The 24,231-nt window shown below is 49.0% G+C and overlaps 1 protein-coding gene across 1 annotated transcript in view; it reads right to left on the reverse strand.

Annotated features, from left to right (window-relative positions):
- Positions 1-24,231, reverse strand: part of Fam135b (family with sequence similarity 135 member B) — a 190,191-nt gene that overhangs the window by 69,512 nt on the left and 96,448 nt on the right. The window contains exons 5-6 of the mRNA XM_077105577.1: positions 23,290-23,463; positions 18,134-18,260 (exon numbers count right to left, since the gene is read on the reverse strand). Of these exons, the coding sequence (XP_076961692.1) occupies positions 18,134-18,260; positions 23,290-23,463 (301 nt within the window). The remainder of the gene's footprint in view (positions 1-18,133; positions 18,261-23,289; positions 23,464-24,231) is intronic.

Below are 24,231 nucleotides of genomic sequence, written 5' to 3' on the forward strand. Positions count from 1 at the left end.
ATTTTCAAGACGTTGGTTCAAAGTGACAGTGTGGATGTTGGCTAGTGGGATATTAGGAAATGGGAAATTCAGCAACAAATAACTGCTACATATCAATGGGGAAAAGGGGACAGAGAGGGGCAGACTACTGCTGCAACCAGTAAGGACAGAGAGCAGATTTGCTCACCATCTGAAATAACAACAACTCAGATTAAACATAGTGAAACAAGGCTCTGCAGTCATCTGACATCAGGCGGTATAGACTAAAAATCAAGGGAACCCAACTGTTCTAATCCAGACTCTGAGGCAGGAATATGGACCTGGGGCAAGCCCTGGTGGGCTCCCTCCTTTGAGAAGTGGAAAATAGCACAGGGCGGTGGTGGACAAGGGGGAAGACTTCATAAGACAAAGTGCTAGAGCAGAGAGCTGAGGAAAAATTTCCCAGAGCCCATGCAGAACCAGAAATAACTGGTGTACCCACAACAGAATGGAAAACCTCACAGCTCACGGGCATTGGTTAGAGAAGTCAGAAGAGCATTATCTCGGTAATTGGACAAGATCTGTCCCGGAGGAAAGGCTTCTCTCTTCACTTCAAATGCAAGACTCAGAAAGATCAAAGCAATTCCAAATAACTTACCCTGCCTCCCATAACAATGCTCAGGAATACCCTTAAACAAACACACAAATATCCAGCACTGGAAAAGGTACAATGGCAATGCCTGGCATTGATTAAAAAGCTACCGGGCATGCCAACAATCAGGAAGAGACAACACAGACTGAGACTCCTAGCAAGAGAGAAAGGTGGAGACAGGGGCAGGGATGGGGGGAAGAATGAAAGAGAGAGGAAGAGAAGCTGAGGGAGAGCTAAAGTAGGAAGTGAGACTGAGCAGAGCCAGCTGTGTAAGAGAGACGAGCAGAGAGATGCTGAGGGAGAAGGCCAGACAGACAGGAGGGGACACAGCAATGTCTTGCTCTACTTCTTCATAACTTGTACCACAACTGGAGCTCAGAATTTGAGTTCTAATCAAACTATTGATGAAATCAATCTATATACCACTCAAAATACAACTCCCCCGAGGAGAGGGACTCGGTGTCAATGACTACAGTGCCACCAATGATTAGCCCAGTGCCTTGGCTGCAGTGGGGTGAAGGAAGTTTCAGGATACATTTAAAAAGAAAAGAAGCAAGTATTCCTGTTATTTCACTGACCAGAGACTACTGAGTCTCAAGAAATTCAGTATCATGCTCAAGGACAAAAGCCAATATATAGTGGGGTTCAATTTAAGTAGGGGTGTGTATTTCCTAGGACTTTCCTAGGAACCAGAAACACAAATTAAGCTTTTTTTCAAAGTCTACTTTCAGCAACTCTTGATAAATCATTAACTGTTCAAGGAATAGTTTCTCTTAAATGATGGTGTGTGTATTGCCATTTGGGACAGTTCTGAGTACAGATGGGTTCAGGAGCACTTCTGCCCTACAGCGGGGAGCGGGGAGAATGGTAGGAACAAGGCTTGGCTGAGTGGGAGGCCACGGGGACTCAGGGTCCCCACACAGACTGCGCCTTTCCATGCGCAGGCTCCAGGATGTGTGTGCCGGGGTTGGCTAGAGTCTGCCACTCCCAGTTCTCCTCTGAAGCCTTTCTACTTGTGTCACCTTGACCAGTTTATTCACGTCTCTGAGCCTCAAATATCATGTGTCCAAAATGTGGATGTGATGTGCCTCTCAGCTGGTCCCCATGGGGTTCAACAGGAGAGAATGGAGAGCCACATGGCAGGTTATTCGCCCAGGTCTGTTGCAGGACTTCTGCTGTTGGGGAATGCAGTGAAGAAGAAGGTGCTTCCCACAACACCCCTGGCCTAGGAGCTCAAAATCTAGTGAGCCATTGCCAAGAAAATAAGCATAACACTGAAATACAATGGTTGCGATGACAGGAATGAGCAAGAACAATTTAGATTCCAATGAAGAGCCTCCTAACACAGCCAGGAGCCAGAGGAGACATGGGAAGTTTAGTTGGATTTTGGAGGAAAGAATATTGGTGTGGAGTTTAGAAGGAGAAATGGGAATTAGCCAGACAGAAGATGCTGGAGGGTGCCTCTGGCAGAGAGGCAGCCTGCAAAAGAGTGAGGAAGGGTCAAAGTGCAGAGGTACCCAGGACCCAGATGTGGGGTAGAGGTGGCCACAACTCTGTTCATTTAGAATTCTGCAATCTCAGAGATGTTGCTGAAAGCATCGGGCACTATTGTTGCAGAAATGTGTTACAAAATTTTCAGCCCTCAGGTGCTACATTTGACGTGTGTGTGTGTGTTTGTGTGTGAGAGAGAGAGGGAAAAAAATACACATATATATATATATATATATATATATATATATATATATATATATATAGAGAGAGAGAGAGAGAGAGAGAGAGAGAGAGAGAGGAAGAGAGAGAGAGAGCTTTTTCATTTATTCTGCAAACAAACACTGAGCACTCATTTTGCACTGAACACTACAATAAGTCCCCGTGATACTGTGAAGAACGGAAACACCTATGAAACCTGGTCATATAGATGTGGCCCCATTTGCCAGACCCACAATGGATCAGAACACAGCAGACTCCCAGGATGTCTAGTGACCTCTGATGTGGCTGTGGCTAAAATCCCTGCTCACATAGAGATGCCCATCTTTGGGCAGTTCTCTTCTTTGAGACTTGTTCTGAGTAATAGGGGGAAAGTCAGCTGTTTGGAAGTGAAGGAGAGAGGGAAGGAAATGCAAAGTGAACCTGCAACGCAAGGGCAGCCCAGGCAGCTGACAGGGGCACATTGGCACAGACTCACGATCACGCCCCTCTCTAGCTGTGCAAGCACCCCTCGTGGATCCAGAATTTCTCACTTCATTCTATTTCTCCTACCTTAGCCATCCTATAAGAATCCCATCACCTATTGTTTTTTCTCAATTTGTCATTTTTAATGGCTCTATAAGGCACAATTGACATACACACATCTCCCCGTGTTTAGTATCTACAGCTTGGTGAGTTTGGGCATGTGCATACACGCATGAAACCACAATCAAGGTCATAGTCCTGTATATCAACTCCAAAAGTTTCCCCGTGCCTCTCTGGTGTATTTTATTTTGTTTTCTGTTTTGGCTTTGTTCTGGAAAGTTTACTTAACATGAGATCTACACTCAACAGTTTTTAATGCACAATATAGATATTGTTAACTATAGGCACTACATTTTACAGCAGATCTCTAGGATGTGTTCATCTTGCATATACCATGTGAAAAATAACAACTCATTGTCATGTCTCTGTAATAAATCCTTAATCCTGCAAGCAGCAAAACCTAATAGCATATACAGAAGCTTACACATTACAACATCTACAGCCTTTTTCATGGACATAGGAAAACATCTCCAGGAGAGCCTTGGACGCTACTGAGCGCTGAACCTAAGTGGGCACTTTATGTGCACATCATCTCCAGCTCAGAAAGGTTCAGGAGATGAGATTGAGAACTGGAGTGACAGATTCAAGGTATGAACCCACATGTTCAATTCCTAAATCTGTACCTTCTGACCATTCCAGGAGACTTCAAGTGGAGGTACAACTCAGAATCAGAGGGAAGGTTTTAAAAATATATATTTCTATTTAACTTTCCCATTAGCCAGGATGAATGAGAATCTTTAAGGAAATGAACAAAATATGCATAGTGTTTTTTAAAAGACTCCCCAGAGATTCTGATATCCGTTTCTGGTTAATAACTATTCATTACCCCTAACTGCCAGGCAACCCCAAGGGATGGCACTCTCTGTCTGTGGCCTCGTCTCATGTTCTAGTGAATTACCATAAAGCTGCCATTTGCTAGTAAGAGGTAAAAATTTGTTGGACCTCTCAGATCTATGTTTATGTTAGAGAAGATACTGAGGGGCTGCAGGCCGTGGAGCTTGACAGACGTGGGTTGGTGAGGGTAGACCTGTGTTTGCTGAGGTGGGTTCCCCCAGCTCAGCTGAGCAAGAGACTTCCCTGAGCCATCTCATCACTGATGAAAGTTGCATGTGACCGAAGGCCAGCAAGAGACCTAGGAAGAGGTGGAGGGAGGGAAGGAACTTCCAGGCTTGTAAGTGCTGCCCACAGTGCAGGTCCTGAGGTCCCCTGGCTCCCAGGAATCTCTGCAGCCCTCCCATGGCAGCAAGTGCCCTTTGTGATCCCAGGAAGTTCTTGGACTGAGGATGGAGAGGAGGGGCCTCTAGAAAATAACTGTGTATTGTCTTGTGAGTCTGCTGACTGGCTTCAAACCTGAACACAGCTACTCATGTAGGGCTTAATTTATCCTCCAGCAAACAGCTGTGTGACCTAAATGAACACACACACACACACACACACACACGCATGCACACCACACTCACGCAGACATGGGTGACCCTGACACCAAATAACCACTAGGTGTTTTCATTATTGGGGAGGCATTTAAGGGTCACCGTCATAGCCTCGTGTCATTGCTCCCTTCATGCTCTACCCCTGCTATGTTCTTCTATTCCTGCAGTGGGCCTGCTAGAAACTGAGTCAGGAAAAAACCACATCAAAGGACGCGAGGGCCTGGCACTGGAGACTCCCATGACCTAGCTCATTTTCCACCAAGCCCCTCCAGGCACAGTAAACCTCAAAACCACACCCCAGAAAAAACTGGTTACGCACATAAGACTTCCAGCCTTTCCTAAGTACGGTCCTTTCATGTAGGGTACCTGTTCCCAGATGGCCTCAGTTACTGTCAAAGGGAGCTGGAAGATGCTGTATTGACAGATATTCCCTGAGCACTTGGTATGGGACCCTGTGCACTCTGAGTTGTCACTGTGGCAAAGATCAACAGGGATCAGCAGCCTTCATGGGCAGTTTTAGGAAAAGCAGGGACTCAGAACTTCAGGAACCTTCCATCTTGATATGGTGCCACCCTTCGCAGAAGGGGGTAGGAGGCCTGGATCCTCAGGCAAAACCTTATGTATTTGAAGGGGAAAGACTTACATATTTAAGCTGAGATCCAGACCCATGATCCCAAGATGACTGCATGGGAGGCTGGGAAATGTGCCTTCAAGTGTGCATGAGTATGTGACATGGAAGACAGCCACTCTGCCACCGTGGCTCTTCTCATCGCCTCCTACCCACCTCTTCTCCCAGACCCAGAGGCCCTCACACGAGGGGAGCAGCCTTCAGCTCAGGTCTTCTCTGAATCACGTTGGACGGCACGGTTCCCGGGGTCAGCAGTCTCGACATTATTTTGTGTGTGACTCTTTTATATCGAGCAGATTTCACTGTCCTTCCCAGCATGAGAGTAGAGGAAAAGTGCATAACTGGAGGAGGAGAGATGAAGGGAGCCAGCAGCAGTTCCGGCACACAGCAGGGCTGCCCCGGAGCTGGGCAAAGCCAAGGCCTCCAGCCAGACTTGGAAGGGTTGCATTGCTCTGCTGCCAAGAGCAGCACCCCACACCCTGATGATGTTAAAGAAAAGAGGTCCATCTGGGCTCATGGTTCTGGAGATCCCAGGTCAAGGACAACATCTGGTGATGACCTCATTGCTGTGGAGCCCATAAGGGATCACAGGGCAGGAGAAAGAAGCACATGGGTGTCTGTGCCTCTTAGGTCCCTCTTCTTATAAAGCCACCAGGATTTGAACAGGGGAAAGGACTTTATCTGGTCCTAATCATGTCCCCAAAGCCACCTAAACTCCATAGGAAGATTAAGTTTCCACCTTCTCTATACCTTATGATGGGGTTTAAATTTCAACACACAAACCCTTGGGGAACCCCCTGAAACCACAACAAGCCACAGCAGGTCTCTTGGTTATATACAAATTCGGTGCTGGTAGGACTTCTTGGTCCACAACCCAAACTCATGTCACCTGTGTCCCCTGGGTCCCCCTGCCATGAGACTACTCATTGTAATTTCTCTTACTCTCCCAGCCTACTCTAGGGTGGGAAGTAGTTAATGCAATCTTTTGGGGGACTGCCCAAAAATCCCTCCACCAGGGGTCTAAAAACAATGGGTCCAACTGATCATGCACTGGAAACTCTAAAATCATGAACCAAGATAGCCTCTTTACCTCTTCAGTTATCTCAGACATTATGTTGTAGTGACAAATACCAACACAAGAACACCACAGCCTTCAAAACCCATCTCTAGATCTGTAGCACTGAAAGCTCATCAGCTCCGAAGAGTCAGATGTTTTTATAGTTCCAAGCTGGTGGTCTCTTTGTATAATTTACTAAAACACTGAGTAGCCCTCAACTTGTTTGTTTCTGACTTCTTCCAGATTTTATTAAACACATGAAAAGTTCTTACATTTGGCTAATTTCTCTGATTTTCTGCCTCCTACCTCTTACATAAAAAAAAAAAAAAAAAAAAATGGCTGGGTATGTTGCCGTACATCTATTATCCCAGAAGCTCAGGAAGCTGAGGCAGGAGAATTGCAAGTTCAAAGCCAGCCTCAGCAACTTAGCAGGGCCCTTAGCAACTCAGCAAGACCCTGTCTCAAAATAAAATATATAAAGGACTGGGGATGTGGCCCAGTGCTATGCACCCCTGGGTTCTAACCCTAGTACACACACAAAAAAAAAAAAAAAAAAAAAAAAAAGAGAGAGAGAGAGAGAGAGAGAGAGAGAGAAGAAAAGAAAAGAAATGGCAGTGGACTGTAGCCAAGTGAGAGGGTAGGTAGTGGGGTCGGGTCCAGTCACTCTCACTCTGCTTGGTTTGTGTGTTGAAATTTAAACCCCATCGTAAGGTATAGAGAAGGTGGAAACTTAATGCAAGAGTTTGTTTGTTTGTTTGTTTTTCCTTCTGTTTTTTGCAAAGTCTAACCCAGGTCTGTGCATTTCATGAGTGTATCTCCCCAGTGGTATCTCCAGGCCAGGCTCTCTTCCTTTCTGCAACTACCAACAGAAACACATGACTCCTGGGGTCACCAGTAAAGAGAAAGAGAGACCAGAGGATCAAGCGTGGACTGGGAGAGGCTTGTGTCACTTGGTCCCCATTATTTGCCAGAATCTGGTCACACAGCTCAAACCTAATTGAATGTGTGTCTGGAGACGTGGTTCTCAGGTATAGGAATGGATGGACCTGGGGACTGTCTCACCAGTGTCCCTCCTGCCCACCCCAATTCCAAGGCTCAGCAGTCGATGCCCCTTCTGCATGTCGAGCTCCTTGCTGCAACCACACGGCACAGAAACACAGGAATAGGGTTTGGGAACCTCAAAATCCTGCCTCCCTCATCGGTGTCCCTTCCACTGAGACCTTGTTAATTACAAAAGGCCCACTCCTTTGCCACCAAACACACCCTGGGAGCACACCACGGCTGGGGGGTGAGAAGAACCACATGGATAACCAGCTTTCCATTCAAAATCAGGACTAGATACTGCCTTCAGCAGGAAGAGAGACTCTGGTCCCCACAAAGCCACCAGCAGTGAAACTTCTGTGCTCATGGAGTATTTGCAGAGCTGCACAACACCAAGCCTATAGGGACAGCACGCACACGTGTGCGGCACGCTGTCTCCACATACAGGGAGATGTGGTGAACCACTTCCCAGATTCCCACCTGCCCCCTCATGCAGGCTTAGAACACAGCACAGTCCCAATCTGAAATGACAGTCAATCCCATGCTCTCCTCTCTGTCCACCCAAGCACCCGTGTGGAGAAGAACCATCCTGTCCTCAGGCAGCCCCTCCTTGCCAGCCTCTAAGTGGACTCCTTGTTGAGCCATTGTCACAAACACCTGTGTGTGGGATGGCGACTGGAACCCTCTAAGACCACATGGAGATGAGGCTGCTGGAATCTGGCTGCTGAGCTGTGTCTGGCTGTCACGGGAGCCCCAGGGTCAGCCATCCTTCTATCTATGATGCCCAGACTTCAGGGTCCTGCAGGAGGCAGCTCCTGTTCACCACAGCAGCCTCCTGTCCTTCCCTCACCCTCCTGGTCATGAGGACCTGGCCCCTCTGCCTGTGCGTCCTCCACCTATTTCCCCTTTGCAACAGGGATCTCTTGGCCTCACCCTCCTTCCTCCAGAGTCCCCGCAAACCCACAGTTTGCCTTTGTACTAGCCAGAAAGAGGTTTTCCTCTCAGGTGGATGGATTGGAAACCAGGGTCCCTCCTCAGGGGACCCAGCCCTATTGATGCACAGTTTGGTCATGCAGACTGGGCAGGATTTCAGCCCCTGCTCCTCTGCTCTGCCAGGATCCTCGCTGTTGTACATGGCCACCCCACCCCTCCTTCGCTTAGACACTTCTCACTCTTTCTCCAGGCTACAGCCTGATTCTTCTTCCTGAGGTGCTCCCCTGTGTCTCGCAGACCAGACAGTTCCCTGTAGTCACAGCTCTGTGCTCAGGACAATGATTATTAGGTAAGAACTTGGGTTTTCTGGCTCCTTTCCTCCCTGGCAACAGGAGGAAAGGAGCCAGAAAACTCCTTTTCTTTTTTTGCTTCCAGCTAAATTCCTGAATTGTGGCACACGGCGCAGAATAGATGGCTCCATCAGTGCTTGGACAAAGAAGGCTCAAACCTGAGGGAGATGCTGTGGACAGCCTCCACGCAGGGACATCTGGCTCTGGAATCTCTGGGTTTTCTCCTCTCCCGGCCTGCTTCTCTGCTGACATCATGCATTCTGGTTCTTGGGCAAGTCCATGATGGAGACGGTTCTCTGAGTGCCCTGGCTGAGATGGCATGAGATGGAGGACTTTCCCCAGAGGCCAGCTCTTCCAGGCCCTCCATGCAGACTCTGGCTCTTTTGGTCCCTACTCTTGATTCCCACTTCCTGTTGCAACATCCACACAGGACAATGTACATGGCAGGGAAACTCACTGTCTGACTCCCAGCATCCCTCATCCATTTTCTGATTAAAACTCTGATTGTGACCGAGCTTGTCATCCGTTTGCTGCCTTGAGTGAGCGGTGCCGGCTTACCCCAGGAAAGGAGAGAAAACCCCCTCCAGGTGACATCATGGGGAATGTTGAAAGGCATAATTACATCCTCCAGGGACGCTCCCAGGTGCAGCAGAGGGAGCAGTCGGTGTGCTCAGTGGAGATTGCAGAAGCATCACGGAGAGCAGATGGAGTATCAAAGAGTGCCTCGGCTTTCCAAAAAGCCTCCCCAAGAGGGGGTGACCACAGTGGGTTCTGAAGGACAGAGGCGCCCTTCAGGCAGACAGGGTGATGGGAGAGGTCAGAAGATGTAAATGCCTAATGAGGGTCATCCAAAAGGAGCTTTCAGCCATTCACACTTCATTGTGAATCAGGTTTGCCAACCGTCCTTATTAGAAAGCTCGCAGCCCTTGACAGAAAACTACCAGATCCACTTCATCACACTCGGGCCAGGGCAACAGCTTTGCATCTTGTCTCTGCCCCTCCCCACTTGCTTCCAAGAATTAAGAAGAAGAATCAGATAACCTGTGTGTGGTTAATCTGGTTTATAGGGTCCCCATTTTCAAGATTCCTTGGGCTTTTAGGGGCATCTTGTGGATCCTGTGAATCGTGGGATGATGTGGAGTGACCTAAGCCAGCCCCACAACAAGGGACACTACCTGGTTCTGCCACTATGTGACTGCTGGGGCAGGAGGGCTGGGGCGAGTGGACGCTGCTGCTCAGGGACTGAAGTTTCACTTCTGCAAGGTGGACCGGGCCAGCCATGACCCGCTGCCCAGCACTGAGTCTTCACCTAGCACCGTCTGGGCAGTTAAGGTCGTGTTAAAATGGTAGATCTCAAATTAAGTCTTCTTACCAGAAGTGTCAAAGAATTTGAAAAATAGACACTACCAGAAAAACCATTTAAAACACAAGCTATTTAAAGAAAAAAAATTTATAGTTAAAAAAAGCTTTATATTTAATCATTTTTGTTAGATTTTAAGAATAAAGATGGCAAGCACTATGGTGCTTTTCCCATTACAATGAAATGGTTTAAATTTTCTCATTAAAGTGATTTTGATTTAATAAAATCCTACAAAATCAATAGCAAGTTTCTATATGGTGCACAGGCTGTGGTGGTCTTCGAATCTAGAATAGTCCCCATTAATTTCCATAGGAATTCAACATAATTCCACAGGTCATTTCCTAAAGAGCCACATAGATCAGTGAAAATAGGCTTCTCATGCAAAAGTGTACTGCTTATTTATGTATCACCTTTATCATTACTGAAAACTGCCTTAATTGCCCGTGACCGGCAAAGCTGAAAACATCACACCTGCGAATTTCAAAGTACATTCCACAGCGGCAGTAGCTAGAACAGCATGGTATTGGCACAGACAGACAGGAGACCAACTGTGCAGAATGGCAAGCCCCGCCAAAATCATTAATGTGCACACATTCGGTATGTGTAGCACATGGATAGCTCTTTTCCCAAGAAACAAACCTCAATAATGTGATTTTTAAAATAGTAAAAAGCCAAGGAATAAAACTGCTCCTATACAGTTGACTGATTTTTGATGGGGTACCAGGGACACACCATTTGGAAAGAATAGTTTCTTCAACAAATAATGACTGCAAAACTGGATATGAACTTGCAAAGGAATTGTACTGGACTCAGATCCCACAGCACACACAAAAGCAGGTTTGAAGTGGCTTACAGAACTACACATAAGACCCAAGCTGCAAAACTGCCTGAAGAAAACGTGAGGAAAGCTCTGTGACACTCATCGTGGAGGAAGTTTCTTGGATGTGACCTTGAATGCACAAGCAACAGAAGCAAACGCAGTCAAGTGGGATCACAGCCAGCTAGCACTGTCTGCACAGCAAGGGCGCCCGTCACCAGAGCCAGAGGAACCCGTGGAGCGAGCGGGGACGGCACCTGCAGGCCACATACCTGACAGCGAGTGACTACCCCAAACCCAGGAGGAGCTCCGACCGCTCAATAGAAGGCAGAAACAAACCCGATTCTGAAGGTGGGCCAAGGAACTAAACAGACCTTGCTCCAAAGTGGATACACACAAATGGCCTGCAACTGAAAGGTGCCCAATGCCACTCATCATAGTGGAATTAATAAACCACCATGGACCCCACGTGTGGCAGGGCTATTAGCTGGGCACAAAGAAGAGAGATGGAAGGGAAGAAAAGAAAAAGACACTAAGTGTGACCAAGAACACGAAGCGACTGGAATCCTATGCACTGTTGGTGGGGCTCTAAGTTGGTGCAGCTACTATCAGAAATAATACAGAGGTTCCTCAAAAAAAACTAAAAATAGAACTAGTGTGTGATCCAGCAACACCTCCTCTTTTTGGGGGGTAGTGAGTACTATATATATATATATATATATATATATATATGTGTGTGTGTGTGTGTGTGTGTGTGTGTGTGTGTGTGTATTTAGAGACAGAGGACAGAGTATCACTAAGTCGCTAAGTTTATTAGGGTCTCACTAAGTTGCTAAGGCTGACTTGGAAATTGTGATCCTCTTACCTTGGCCTAGTGAGCCACTGGGATTACCAGTATATGCCACGGCACCTGGCCAGTAACACCTCTTCTGCGTATATATCCAAAAATTATTTCAGTGAGTATTTCAAGGAGGTCTCTGTACTCCCAAGTTTATTGCCACATCATTCACAATATTCAAGATACAAAAATGACCCCGGTGCTCATCAAAAGATGGGTAAAGGTTACACACATCTCAAATACAATGGAATATCCTCCAGCCTTAGAAATGAAAGCAATCCTGCCCCATGAAGCAACACGATGGCCCTGGAGGACATCCTCCTATGACCCTGACCTTCCCCAGGTGCCAACCATGAAGCATGTTTTTCACAAATTTCCAACAGTGCGTGTCTTACACTCAGCCGCCTCCTCCACATATGAACGCTCCAGCAGTGCCCTCCCTGGCCATGCCACTGCCAGGAGTGGTGTCAGAACATAGGGCCAGATGGGGGACCGAGTTCCAGGTTCATGTCTCCCCACCCCTTGGTGAGACCATCAAGGCTGATGGTTATTTCTGCAACCAGGAGATAATAATGAGAGTGATAATCCTCTCCCAGGCCTGAATTGTGACTCTCCTGGGTCCCAGGTACTTTGATCTTTGTGGGCTTCTTCATCCATAAAACAAATATTTTAAAAGCTTCTTTTAAATGGGTTGGTGTAAGGATGAATGTTGCTTAGGTTGGACCATAATTGTCTTTTTTCTTATGAGTGAAAAACATTAAAATATTCTCTTAGCCCCTAAAACTGCTGTTCCCTGAGCATTGTGACTCTTGTGCCTGATGCTAAGTGGCTATGGTGAGTCCCCAGGGTGAAGGAGAAGCAAGTGCATCCCTCCCACCTCTGTGGCATCCATCGCCAAGGGAGGCCTGCCTGTGCCAGCCCCTCTGCCCCTCTGCCCCGCAAGGCTCCAAGATTGCAGGTCTTCCTGACACTGCTGCACCCTGGGTCCCAGACACAGCTGATGCTTGCTTATCACCCATTAGTGAAGGAAGTAATGATGGTGTCTCTGCTTTCAGAGAGGTCACAGGCCAGAAGCCACACAGTGACATGTTTAACAGGCACATGGAAGTGCGTGTCTTACCTGTGCCACTCAAAACCTCATGGGAGGGATCCAGGATATACTCAATAACAGGCTAACATCTATTCCAAGCAAGGACAAAGGACTCTGAACCCATAAAACAGGGGTAAAAGCATAACAAGGAGAGCACTCCTGGGAGAGGGGACATTCCTGCCTGGGAGTCAGCACCGTCCCTCAGTTTCCCTCCTGGGCCTGTCCCACCACAGGTACCCTCCTGGCAATGGGGCGTGGGCCATGGTGACACGGGGCTTGGCATGGACCCTTGTGGGCTAAGCTAAGCTCCCCAGGTAAGCTAGGGCACGAGCATTATTCCCTCCAGAAGGTTATTGTTCTGCAATTTTCTGCAGTTGAACATAAAAGGAAAATGACCTCAGAAGAGTGACCGTGAATGATGTCAACGATGTTTCCTCCTGTGTGTAGGAGAAGCCTTCCAAGTCGAGCCGAGGACAGGGGATTTCACTTCAGGGTCAGCTCTAGCAGCACTAGTCGGCAGCACACAGGAGATGAAGCCTGCCCTGTCTTAGGGTCTCAGGGGCTGGAGAGATGGGCTCATCTTTTATCAGGTTCTCCATTAACTTGGCAGCCAATGGCCAGGGTTGGGAGATGGCATCACATTCCCCAGGTCAGGCCACCAGCTTGGTCCCCCTCAGTTGTGTGCCTGCAGAGACCTGGCCCAGCCTCTCTGTGACTCCAGTTCCCCATCCGCAGAAGGAACACAAAGGTCACTGTGTGAACCAAAGGAGTCCATATGCACAGATAGCTCAGCAGGGACCTTGAGGGAGAGGGGACATTCAAACGTGTGCTCCAAAATGGTCATCACCAAACTCTGGACCCAAGGTTTGATTTTCTAGTTATTACATTGTCTCACTCTAGATCCCAGGGCCCACTCATCCCCATGGCTCTGCAGCACCCCATGGGGGACTAGCATTAGCTCATGCTCTTCTCAGCCCTTCCCAGGGCTCGCCTAGTGGTGCCTCTGCACCAGGGGCCACGCCTCCCTCTGCACAGTGGAACCTTACTTACTTCAGACCCTGCAGGGAGAATGGGATTCTCCTGACCTGTCACTGGACTCTGAATCTTCAATAAGGGCCTGTCAGAACAGGGGATTTATCATATGGGTGGGTGGCTGTGTGTTAACTTGGCCCAGCCGTGGTACCCAGCTATTTGACCAAACATTTCAAGTGTTTCTCTGAGGTCATTTTGTAGAAGATTAATACTGAAGTCATCAGACTTTGATTACAGCAGATGAACTCCCACAATATAGGTGGGCCTTGTCCCAGCAGCCACAGGCCCTGGTAGAAGGAAGACTGACCTCCCCCAAAACAGGAGGAATTTTGCCAGTAGAACGCCTTTGGATTTGAAAGCAGTTCTTTCCTGGGTCTCCTGCCTACCAGCCTACCCCAAAGATTCTGGACTTGCCAGCCTCTACAACTGCATGAGCTAAATCTTAAAATAAATATCTTTCTCCCTATGGGGGTGGATAGAGATGGCATCACACTCCCTGAATTAAAACTGTAGCTTTAACTGGAGATTGATTCTCTCTCTCTCTCTCTCTCTCTCTCTCTCTCTCTCTCTCTCTCTCTCACACACACACACACACACACACACACACACACACACACACAGTGGTGGGGAGCATGACATCCTCTGGGGTCTGTTGCTGTGGATCAACTGTATATAGCAGTTCCAGGGGGATTTCAGTAAAAGCAGCAAAGAGCAGGAGGAGGCTCCTGGAAGATTCCATCCAGCTTCTTTCTACACCTTGGGAAACTGAGAGTCAGAGAGGGCAAGGGGCTGGAGCTCACACAGCAAGCTAACGCAGAAGCCAAGAACAAAACCGCATTTAAGATGTTTGATTCAAAGTCCTGCCCACAAGACCACACTGGGGCTGGGGCTGTTGCAGTAAGAGTTTATTTAATCATATGGATAAACGATAAGGAAACAATATCAGCAGAGCATTTCTTGGGGATTTTTGTGCCAGGGTCTATGTTCTCAAGGCCCTTATAAGGTGACTCTACTTAATCTTCTCTCCACCCTTCAGGGCCTGCATGAGCATCTGTATTGGCAGATACGCTGTGAGGCAGAGAGGGTCAGTGCTTCCTCTGGTGCAAAGCTGACAGCTGGAGGTGGGAGGAACAGGAGCCCTGCTCCAGTAACTCTGAACACAAAGGGTCTAACACAGAGGGCACAGCAGCAAAGAGCAGCCATCAGGAGAGGGTCGGTGCTGACCAGAGGGGCACAGCATCATCTCCTCTCCTGATGCCTTGCCAATCAGCACGTTTTGCTGCAGAACTGGTTTTGCAAACACCTCTGCTGGGACTGGCTTCTTCTGAAGGCAGCCCCTGTCTAATCCTCCAGCGGAGGCTGCAATCTGTGCAGATTGCAGTGCTATTTGCTAATGCTCTGGGCTTCTTGGGGATTTGGTGCATGGCTCCCAGGGGAGTGCGGGGTGGATTTCATTCTCTGCTTGGCAGCCTTTGCCAGGTGGGAAGGCTCAGGGTGGGCGCACAGCACTGAATTATAGTTGGAGGGGACCCAAATGGAAAGTGCTCAGGAAAAGAACCAAGTCCTGAAAATAACCCATTGAGCTAAGTTCCATGGGCAAATTCAATGCCAAGCACCCACAAACAAGCCATTCTATCTGACTCTTACAAAAGACAGTCATGTCAGCTTTGACACACATCCCCAGAAAGAGCCAAGAATAGGAAACAACAACAACAACACGTATTTGGAGCCTGGTGAGTCTATTTCTGTAATGTATTTTGTTGTTGTTTTCTTTTCTTTTTTTTTCTTTATATTTTGGGGAGGTACCGGGGATTGAACTCAGGGGCACTCAACCACTGAGCCACATCTCCAGCATATTTTGTATTTAATTTAGAGATAGGGTCTCACTGAGTTGCTTAGCATCTCGCTTTTGCTGAGGCTGGCTTTGAACTCACTATCCTCCTGCCTCAGCCTCCCAAGCTGCTGGAATTACAGGCATGGGCCACCGCTCACAGCTATTTCTGTAATGTTTTTACACATGTTAACTCTGAAATCTTCTCTGAAGAAAAGACATTATTCCATTTCACAGTTGAGAAAACTGAGTTTCCGCAGGTCCCACAGCACGATCATAGCTGGCAACTACCCCAGAATCTTCTATGAACCGTATTACAACAGTGTCCAAGCTGAAGACTGAACGAGGCCCCACTCAGACATGTCATCTGTAAGAGTCCAGGGGGCTGAAACCATCCACAGTGTGCATCACACGCCAGCCCTCGGGTCCCCACGATCACCCAGGGCAGCCGCACAAGGCCCTCAGATGTCCATGGAGACGTCCATCACCCTGCAGCTCCTTCCCATTAGGATCATGACTGCTACCGTACACAGCAAGGATGGATCTGAGTGGCCCACAGCCTAGACTGTCCCCTTCTCCTCATGACTGTGACCATACACTTGTGCCATTCACTCCTCCCCCGTTGCTCAAGCACAGATGGCATCCTCCGCTGGGGGGATTAGACGGGGGCTTCCTTTAGAAGAAGCCAATCCCAGGCATGGTGCTTGGCCCTGGGGATGGTCAGCTAATGAGATGGTCTCCATTCCCACCATTCTGAGCCTACAGCACTGGGGAGCAGGTGTCCATCCTAGGAAATCCGAGTGCCTCATGCAGTGCTGACCTCTGAGCAGGCCCTGAGCACGTGCAGGGAGCAGGGGGCCTTCCGGGAAAAGGGCTGATCATATCGTCTTCATCTGCTTTTGTGGAACCGACTAAGGACCTCATCTTGGGAAGCAAGTGTTTAAAATGTTTCCAATTGAGCTGTGACTATTGGGTCACTGATATCCCAGGCCATGTTCCCTAGAAAGCAGTCTGAGCTGAAGATTTCAGGTGGGAGGCCTGCTAGGGAGGTCTAGGGTATAGCATGTGTTGGGATGGGTAGGACTGGTTGCAGGGAAAACTTAAAACTGTGACGTGTTCACAACACTTCAGCCAACGCCTGAGGATCTTTGCAGAGCAACTGGTCCCACAGAGTCGGCCATCAGTGCCCCAGCGGCAGGGAAACTGGGAGACAACTAGGGCTACACCTCGGCCTGGACATTCTGCTCTAGACCTTCAGGGTGTTGACGGGAAGATCACGCTTCTCCTTGTGGCCCATCCCAGGTTGGCGGCCCTCTCATGTGTGTGATGTAGTAAAGAGAGCCCCCTCCACGCTGGTAGGCTCACTGCTTTCTAGTCAGTTCCTCGGTCACTCAGTGACCCTGCGTTGATGCTGGGGTCACCAGGTTCTGGAATGGTCACCTGAGGTCCGGCATCTGTACATTATAGGATTCACCTGCAAACTGATCCTATTTGGCTCTAACATCTGCTCCTTACATGTCACCAAGTCCTGTGCTGCTTCTAGTTCCCTGTCCCTCAGGAAGACCGTGGTAGCCCTTCTCTCTGCTTCTCAGGATCTTGAGAACACTGGACACAGCAGCCGGAGCCACGTGGAGCTACCATGGGCAACTGCTGCAAGCCGATCTCCCAGCCAGGTCTCAGAGCTGGGAGAGGTGATGTCGGAGGTGAGTGAGCTGATGTGATGCTTTTACTCAGGACAGTCTGAGCATGGAGTCCCTCTGCACAGGAGGATAGAGGACTCCTGGGAAGTGGCCGAGCTCAGAAGGCCTTTCACACTCGAGCCACAGGCCATGTGATCATTAATTCCATAGTCAACTTGTCTAGATCATGGGTGCCCAGAAATTTGGTGAAACATTGTTCTGGATGACTGTGAGGATGCTTCTGAATGCAATTAACACGTGAACTGGTAGACTGAGTAAAACAGATTGCCCTCACCAGTGTGTACTGCGCTTGTCTAATTCACTGAAGGTCTGAATAGAACAAATGAGAGAGAGTCAGTGAGAGAGCATGTTGTCTCTCTCACTCTCCTTGATCTGTGATTTTTTAGTTCTTATGCAAAACAAGGAATGGTCCTATGGGTCCTGTTTTTCCTGACAATCCTGACTAATAAAAGCTGGTTATTTCTGAGCAGATCACTAATAGGAACACATCACATACTGGCTCAGGAGAAATATGGACAGTCGTCCATTTGCAGCTAAACCCTGCACATCACAGGAAAGTAGTAGCAGATGTTTCTGGGGGAGAAGGAGCAAGGGAAAGGACGGGAGATGCATAATAATTAGTGACCACTGAGCACCAGGAACGGTGGTGAGGACTTCACGTTGGTGGCAGAGTTGGCACACCTGATCCTCCATGACAGACTACCTCTTCCTGGTTCCACTCCACAGCTGGGGAAGGTTGCACTCAAAGAATGAAGAAATGAAGGATGGAGCCAGCCTTTGAGGTCAGGCATGACTCAAGAGCCTTTCAGTGTCCACACACCATCTGCGAGAAGCCCCTCACCACACAGCAGCCTGGCCTCCAGAGACCTCTCTCTCCAAGGGGCAATGCCTAATGGTACCTTCTGAGGGCCATATCACCTGAGCCCACCACAGGGCTTGGCATTAAGGATGTGTCTAATAAATGTTGCAGTAATAAAGAGGAGGATGGGTGGACAGCCAGGGGAAGGGATCAGCAGAGCAAAGCATCTCTAGGAGGACTTTAAAAGATGCAGGAATGTCACAGAACACACACTCTGCAAACCCAGTTGGCAGGTACAGGTCCATGGCCCCAGGGCTGACCTTACCTCTGAGGAAGTCGGCTTGCAATATCCAGCTCCAAAGACCAAGTTCTCCAGAGAAATGATGGACTGTTCTGTTCCCATGTCTGGGCCGCCTTTACCAAGCCAGGAGCCTCTTCCCGGACGAGCAAAACTAAAAGGAACACAGTGAAGGAGAAACCTCAGGTAAAGAAGGTGATGGTGGCCTTAACTCAGCACCCTTGAGGGGCACTGCTGGGAGCCCATGGGGCAGGTCACTTAGAAGGAGTCCCCCCGCTCACAGGGTCTGAACAGGCTATTTGGGGATGTTGTGAGGACAAAGGGGTCAACTGGCATGTACACTTGGCAGCCATAGACGACACACATCCAGAAACTAGGCAAAGAAATGCCTGCCTGAGATGCCACGGGCATGCCAGCTGAGGGAGACTGAGGTCTAGGCCACACCACCCCGAGCAGCAGATGGACGGGCACCTGGCCAGGGGCAGAAGGGCAGCCCTGCTCACACGGCTCCCCAGTGCTGTCACCTAAAGTGAGCCCCCCCTCCTGAGCCTTTGCCTTCTCTTTGGTAGAAGGATATAAAAGAATATCCATCTCCTTGAGCCAAGCAAGAGAACAGTCAGTGTCCAAGACAGCGCTGTTGATAGAGCCCTCCCTGAGTCCGTGGCAGCTAGCAGGACTGCAATCTGCTCAGCTGACAAACACAGACCCGGCCCACTCTGATTCCCCGTGGAGATCAACTGTCATGGTGTGGTGGGTCTGATCAACTCTAGAATCAGGGAGGGAGGGTGGCAGCGTGATCGTTGCTCCTCGTCTTACTAGGCTTTGGGATCACCTCGTCTACCTTGACCTTTTTGACGTTCATCAATTAACGCACTGATGCAGGTCTGCCTTCAGATCTCACCTACTGGCTACCTTAACATTGCATTATTTCTTATTGTTCTTGTGATAAACACTGCACAGGGAGACTGCAGGTCTGAGGGCAGAGGGTCTTCGTGATAAGCAGGTGGCGTCATCTTTATCATAGGTGATGAAAAGAATCCTGGAGGGTTTCCCCCAAGAGACCCACATTCCCACTCAAAATACTGACAGAGAAAAAAGTTGACATTCTATTTTGGCTTAATCCACTTATTCAAATCTGAATAGTCTCACACCGTGTGCCAGGCAGCTGAGGTGGTGCTCACCTTACTAATGGTATAGAGAAAGGGAGGAAGGTGGGCAAACCAGTCCCTGGAGAATGCAGTGGAGCTACACTGAGGCCTGCAAGCAGGGAAAGGTAGTTCTTCAAACACACTGGGTGACCAGGATGGATGTTCAGGCAGGGACTTGCTGCCTAATAAATGTGTCTAAATGAGCAGCTGGCCATAAAGCCTATCTGCCAGGGGACAAGTCCCAGAAGCATCACCAGCCCACTATGTGCCAGGGTCAGATTTAACCTCCTCTGCCTTGTCTCTCCATGGGTCAGAAGGGTTGATGATCACACTGGAACCGTAGAGTCACTGCCAGGACTCCCTGGCTTTAAGCACACCGTCTGGCCAATAGTGAAGATCCACAAAAAGTCAGTAACTCTTAATGATGATGCAACAATCAGCCTAGCTCTATCTGTGTATCCACACTAGTCGTGTCTAAAAGCAGGACTATTATAATCTCCCTTCCATGTCCTCCAGTTCCACAGACTTGACCACTCAAGGATTGAAAATATTCAGAAAGAAAATAGCATCTAAACTGAACATGTACAGACTCTTTCCTTATAATCATTCCCTACACAATACAGCATATCAACTATCCACACAGCATTTACATTCTATTAGACATTGCAGGTAATCCAGAGATGACTTAAAGTTCCCGGAGGATGTGTGTAGGTTGTATGCAAATCACACCATTTTATTTACTGGCCTTGAGCATCCATGGGTTTTGGTATCTGTGGGGGTCCTGGAAACAAGCCCCACCCTGTATGGAGGCACGGCTGTCTAATGTAATATTAGTATTATTCTGATTTGCTTTGAGTTGAGAGTTGAGGCAAGTTTCCCATTCAGCTAGAAGATGGGTGGAAGGAACCTTCCAGAAGAAAAGTAGAATAGATGTACCTATAGGTGTTCATATAGCAAAACAGTATTTATTTAAGTGTTGCCCTTGTTTTGTCTTTGTGAAGGATGGAAACATCTCAGAAGAAGTCCACCCGCTCCATTTGAGGGTTAAAACTTGAATTCTTTTCTTCAGTCTCTCATTGAAGGTTAAGGGTCTTTTGAGGTTAAGTTTTAATTTCACACCTCCTTCATACTTATTGGATCTGACTGATGCTGTTTAAAATTGCTTTTCTAGAAAAGCTAGTGCTTGTCCTATTTGACAGGTATTTCCCACAATCTTAAAGGGTTCCCTTTGTTCTCAGCTACCATGAGCCAAGATAGAAATTCTTCCTGCAAAATCCAGGGAACGGAAGACAGTCCTATTTTTACCTTCATCTCCGGAGAAGTATAAGCTCCCACTGTGAATTTATCTGCGTCCTTCTCCGGAAGGTCCTCAAGGCATACCTGGCAGACGCCATTCCTGAACAGGGGTGAGATTTTCTACCAAGAGTCCACAGATGCCCAATCCTCATTAGAATAGCATCAGGGCTGCCGGCGGCACAGAGGGAAAGCCCTGCTCGCCACTGCCACTTAAGGTGATGTGAACATTCCCGCAGTCTGTCTTTGCTCCTGCCCCCTCTTGATGGAACCTCTCTCCATCCAGCGTGCTGGAGGGATCTCTACAAAACACAGCTCTACCAGGCCACTCTGCTCAAACCTTCAGGTTACTTTACAGAGTAAATGGACTTTCAATTCCTTAGTGTCTCTCTAATTACCCTGTTAAAATATGGCTCTAATTCACCCTCCTGAATCCATCTCACCACCTCACGGAACACCAAGCCCATTTCTTCTACAAAGCTTTCCTCTGGGTTTCAAGCAGAACTGCTTCTTGCCACTCTCAAAGTCACCTGCCAGTTATTAAGCCCGTATTCATTTGGTCTAGATCAGAGCTTGGAATATGGTTGATGCTCAGTAACAGTTAACCTACTGGATGCCTGGCCAAGGGTTGTATATATACTCTCCGGCGTGCTCAGATCAACACCGCTGGCAAGCAGGCACTCAGGATTGCCACCTGGGCCCTTCTGACCCTAAAGCCCTTGCTTTTAACCCTACCCTATATGGGCTTTCTGGATACTGGGCAGACCCCTCAGTTTAACTGGCGTCACTCTGAATCGGGACTCACTGCTTATGTGGATCTCTGCCAGGCTCTGCACCTTCTGGGTTTGGGGAGCCTGATCTGCTCATCGCGGAGCTTCCAGGTTCAAGCTAGGAGTGGTTCAAGCCCAGCAAACCAAGCCCTGAGCCAAGGACATTTTCCCCAAGGGGGAGGCCCTCTACTTGTTCCATGGCATCCCCATCTTCTCTGTTGGCTCAATCTCACCTCCATTTGAAAGAAATTCCTTATTCATCATTGTTCACATGTTGAAACAGGTGTGGAGAGAATTTAGGTGACCTGCCTAAGGACCCCCAGGAACTAAGCGCTAGACCGGACAACGAGATGGCGGTGACTGCATCTGGGGAGGACGACCCACTGTCGAGGAGCTGGAACCACAGAGAGAGCTCTGCCCTGCCTCCCCCAGGCTGTCACCTGCCTTCGGCACAACGGCTGATCTCAGGACACCTGTCTCATCTCACTGACTCAGAGATGACCCTGAACTCTGCACCAGGCCCCATCTGCCAATCCTCAAAGCAACTTCAGGGCTGGGGAACCTGCTTCAGAGAACAACAACACTCTGCCGCTTCTGGAGTCTACTTTTCCTGAAATTTTCCAAGGCCAGGTCCGCGTCCCTGGGTTCCTAAGATGATAAATCCTAGAACAATTTCCACCAAGCTCCACTACAACAACGCATGCCATGTTATATTTCCACACCTGCAGATTGGCCGCCTCCTCTGTGAGTGAGCTCCTTGAAGGCAAGGTCTGTTTCGAGGACCCTGAGGATCCCACAGCAGGATGTGCAAGGGCAGAACCTGATGCCTTCTCTAGCACACCAGGTGCTCAGCAAGTGCTCATGGTGCAAGGAGGACCAACAGCCCCACAGACTCCCTGACCCAAGTGCCCCCTTAATCTTCAGAGCACAGTTGCTACCAAACAGCTCAGTCAAGGTTAAGGGCTTCTCAGCAGAGCACTGTGGGCCATGTGGCCGCAGGCTTGGGGGCTGCTGCTCACCAGCTGTCTGCACCCCTCAATTCCCCATTCTCTTGGGTTCTTCCATGTGCTCTGACTTTAGCTCCCAGGCACGATCGCCCTCTACGCCCAAAGCCCACACAACTGCAAACCCTCCAAAAAGTGATTCACTTTTTTTCCTCTCAGAGTCCACCTCACATTCCCTGTGAGCCCCACTTACTCTTGGCACTGAGAAACCATCCAGAAGAAGGAAATTGGGACAATTCCCTTTCCAAAAATCTGTGTTACAAGATTCTACCCCTAAATAGCTCGTTGTACACATTTGCACCTTTAGTCCACATGCACGTGAGATACTGTGAGATGATTTGGAGGCCCCCCGGTCTGCCATGCTGGGGCGTTCAAAGAGGTCACGTGCAGCACAGTGCACTTGCTATGGTCAGCTCTGTCTCTGCTCTGCCTTAGTGCTCCCTGGGAACTTGGAGGCTGTCCCAGGAAAGCCACTGAAGAGGAACAGCAAAGGAGCAATCGTACATGTGGTCACCCGCATTTGAACAAATAGCCACCGAGGAGGAGGGAGAGCATGGAACTCTTGCCATGTGGCTGGCCCTGTCATCTGGGAGTCACTACAACCCATGCAGATGGCACCCGTTAGCACTCCTTAGAGATGAAGCTCATGTGACTCAGGCATAAGATGACTTGTCAAATAAGACAGATAAAAGTGAGGCAGGTGAAGACTCCAGGCCCTCCTGGTGGGAGCCACAGTTGGCAGATTTTTAGCCCCCGGACTCCACCCCGTGCCCCTCTGCCTCCTGGTGGTCCCTCCACACGGCTCCTCTAGCTCTTCTGTGTCTCTCAGTGAGGCCCAAACCTACACCCGCAGCCTGGAGGCAGCTTCTCTGCTCAGAACTGACCTCCCTGGGCAAGCTCCAGGCCTCCAGCCACACCTGTGATGGGAGGTGACTCCCCATGACTCAGGGCCACCTCTAACTTCATACCTGATCAGGGGCTGCTGCAGAGCCACCAGGGCAGCGTGAATGGTCACGGAGATCACTGACAGGTGGAAGTAGTCGAACATGACAGGGACCTGGTGGTGCAGACCTCTCCGGGGGTGGAAGTGCAGGCCGAGTGTGCGGCTGCTGATCATTGGTGCCCCGGCCACATCCCTTAGCCTGGAAAACATGCAAGTGGCTCAAATTAATGACGTGGTTTTCCCCTGCTGTCGTCCAATGGTCCACAGGCCAAACACAGGGCATGCTCATCTTAAAATCTGCACAACTCTGCCTGGTAGGAATCATTTTCCTCATGATCAGCAAGTGAAGGAACTAAGGCTACAGGGCAGATCTGAGACTCATACTCTGCTGTCAGGGACACCACACCCACACTTCAGGTGACCAAGATGCCCAGCTCCCTTGCTGCTCCTCTCAAGGCCACAGCCTCCTGGCTCTCCTTCCCTTCCTCTCTTGATGCCCCACCAACTGCAGCACTGAGCTTACTGTGCAGATCCACTTCAGAACCTGTGCCTTCAGTCACATTTCTACTCCAAGGACAGGAGCTGCCACTACTCCGTCTTTCCAGCCCCAACACCCAAGTAGGCCTGGCAAGAGTAGAAACTGCACAGGGTGCTTATTGAGGTGGATGACTGATTGAGCAAAAGCAAGAATGGACCCGGAGCGCATGGCCAATTGGTCTGAGGAGTTTCATGAAGGCCTCCACCTTTTTTCTGACACATCATGACAGGTGTGCACTGGATGCTCAGAGGTAACCAACTGGAAGGAAAGACCCAGCAGCACCTTTGCTTACAAAGGGAGCTTGAGTCTCCTCTAAAAATAACTCCAGATACGGTGGACCTCAGGAGGACCAGCACTAACCTGCAGCTCTGGAAAGCAATCCCTCAGGCTCACAAGCATGTGAGAAAACTGGAGGAGTGTCTTCTAGGA

This window comes from Callospermophilus lateralis, chromosome 16 (genome assembly GCF_048772815.1).
Source record: "Callospermophilus lateralis isolate mCalLat2 chromosome 16, mCalLat2.hap1, whole genome shotgun sequence".
Classification (NCBI taxonomy): Eukaryota; Metazoa; Chordata; class Mammalia; order Rodentia; family Sciuridae; genus Callospermophilus; species Callospermophilus lateralis.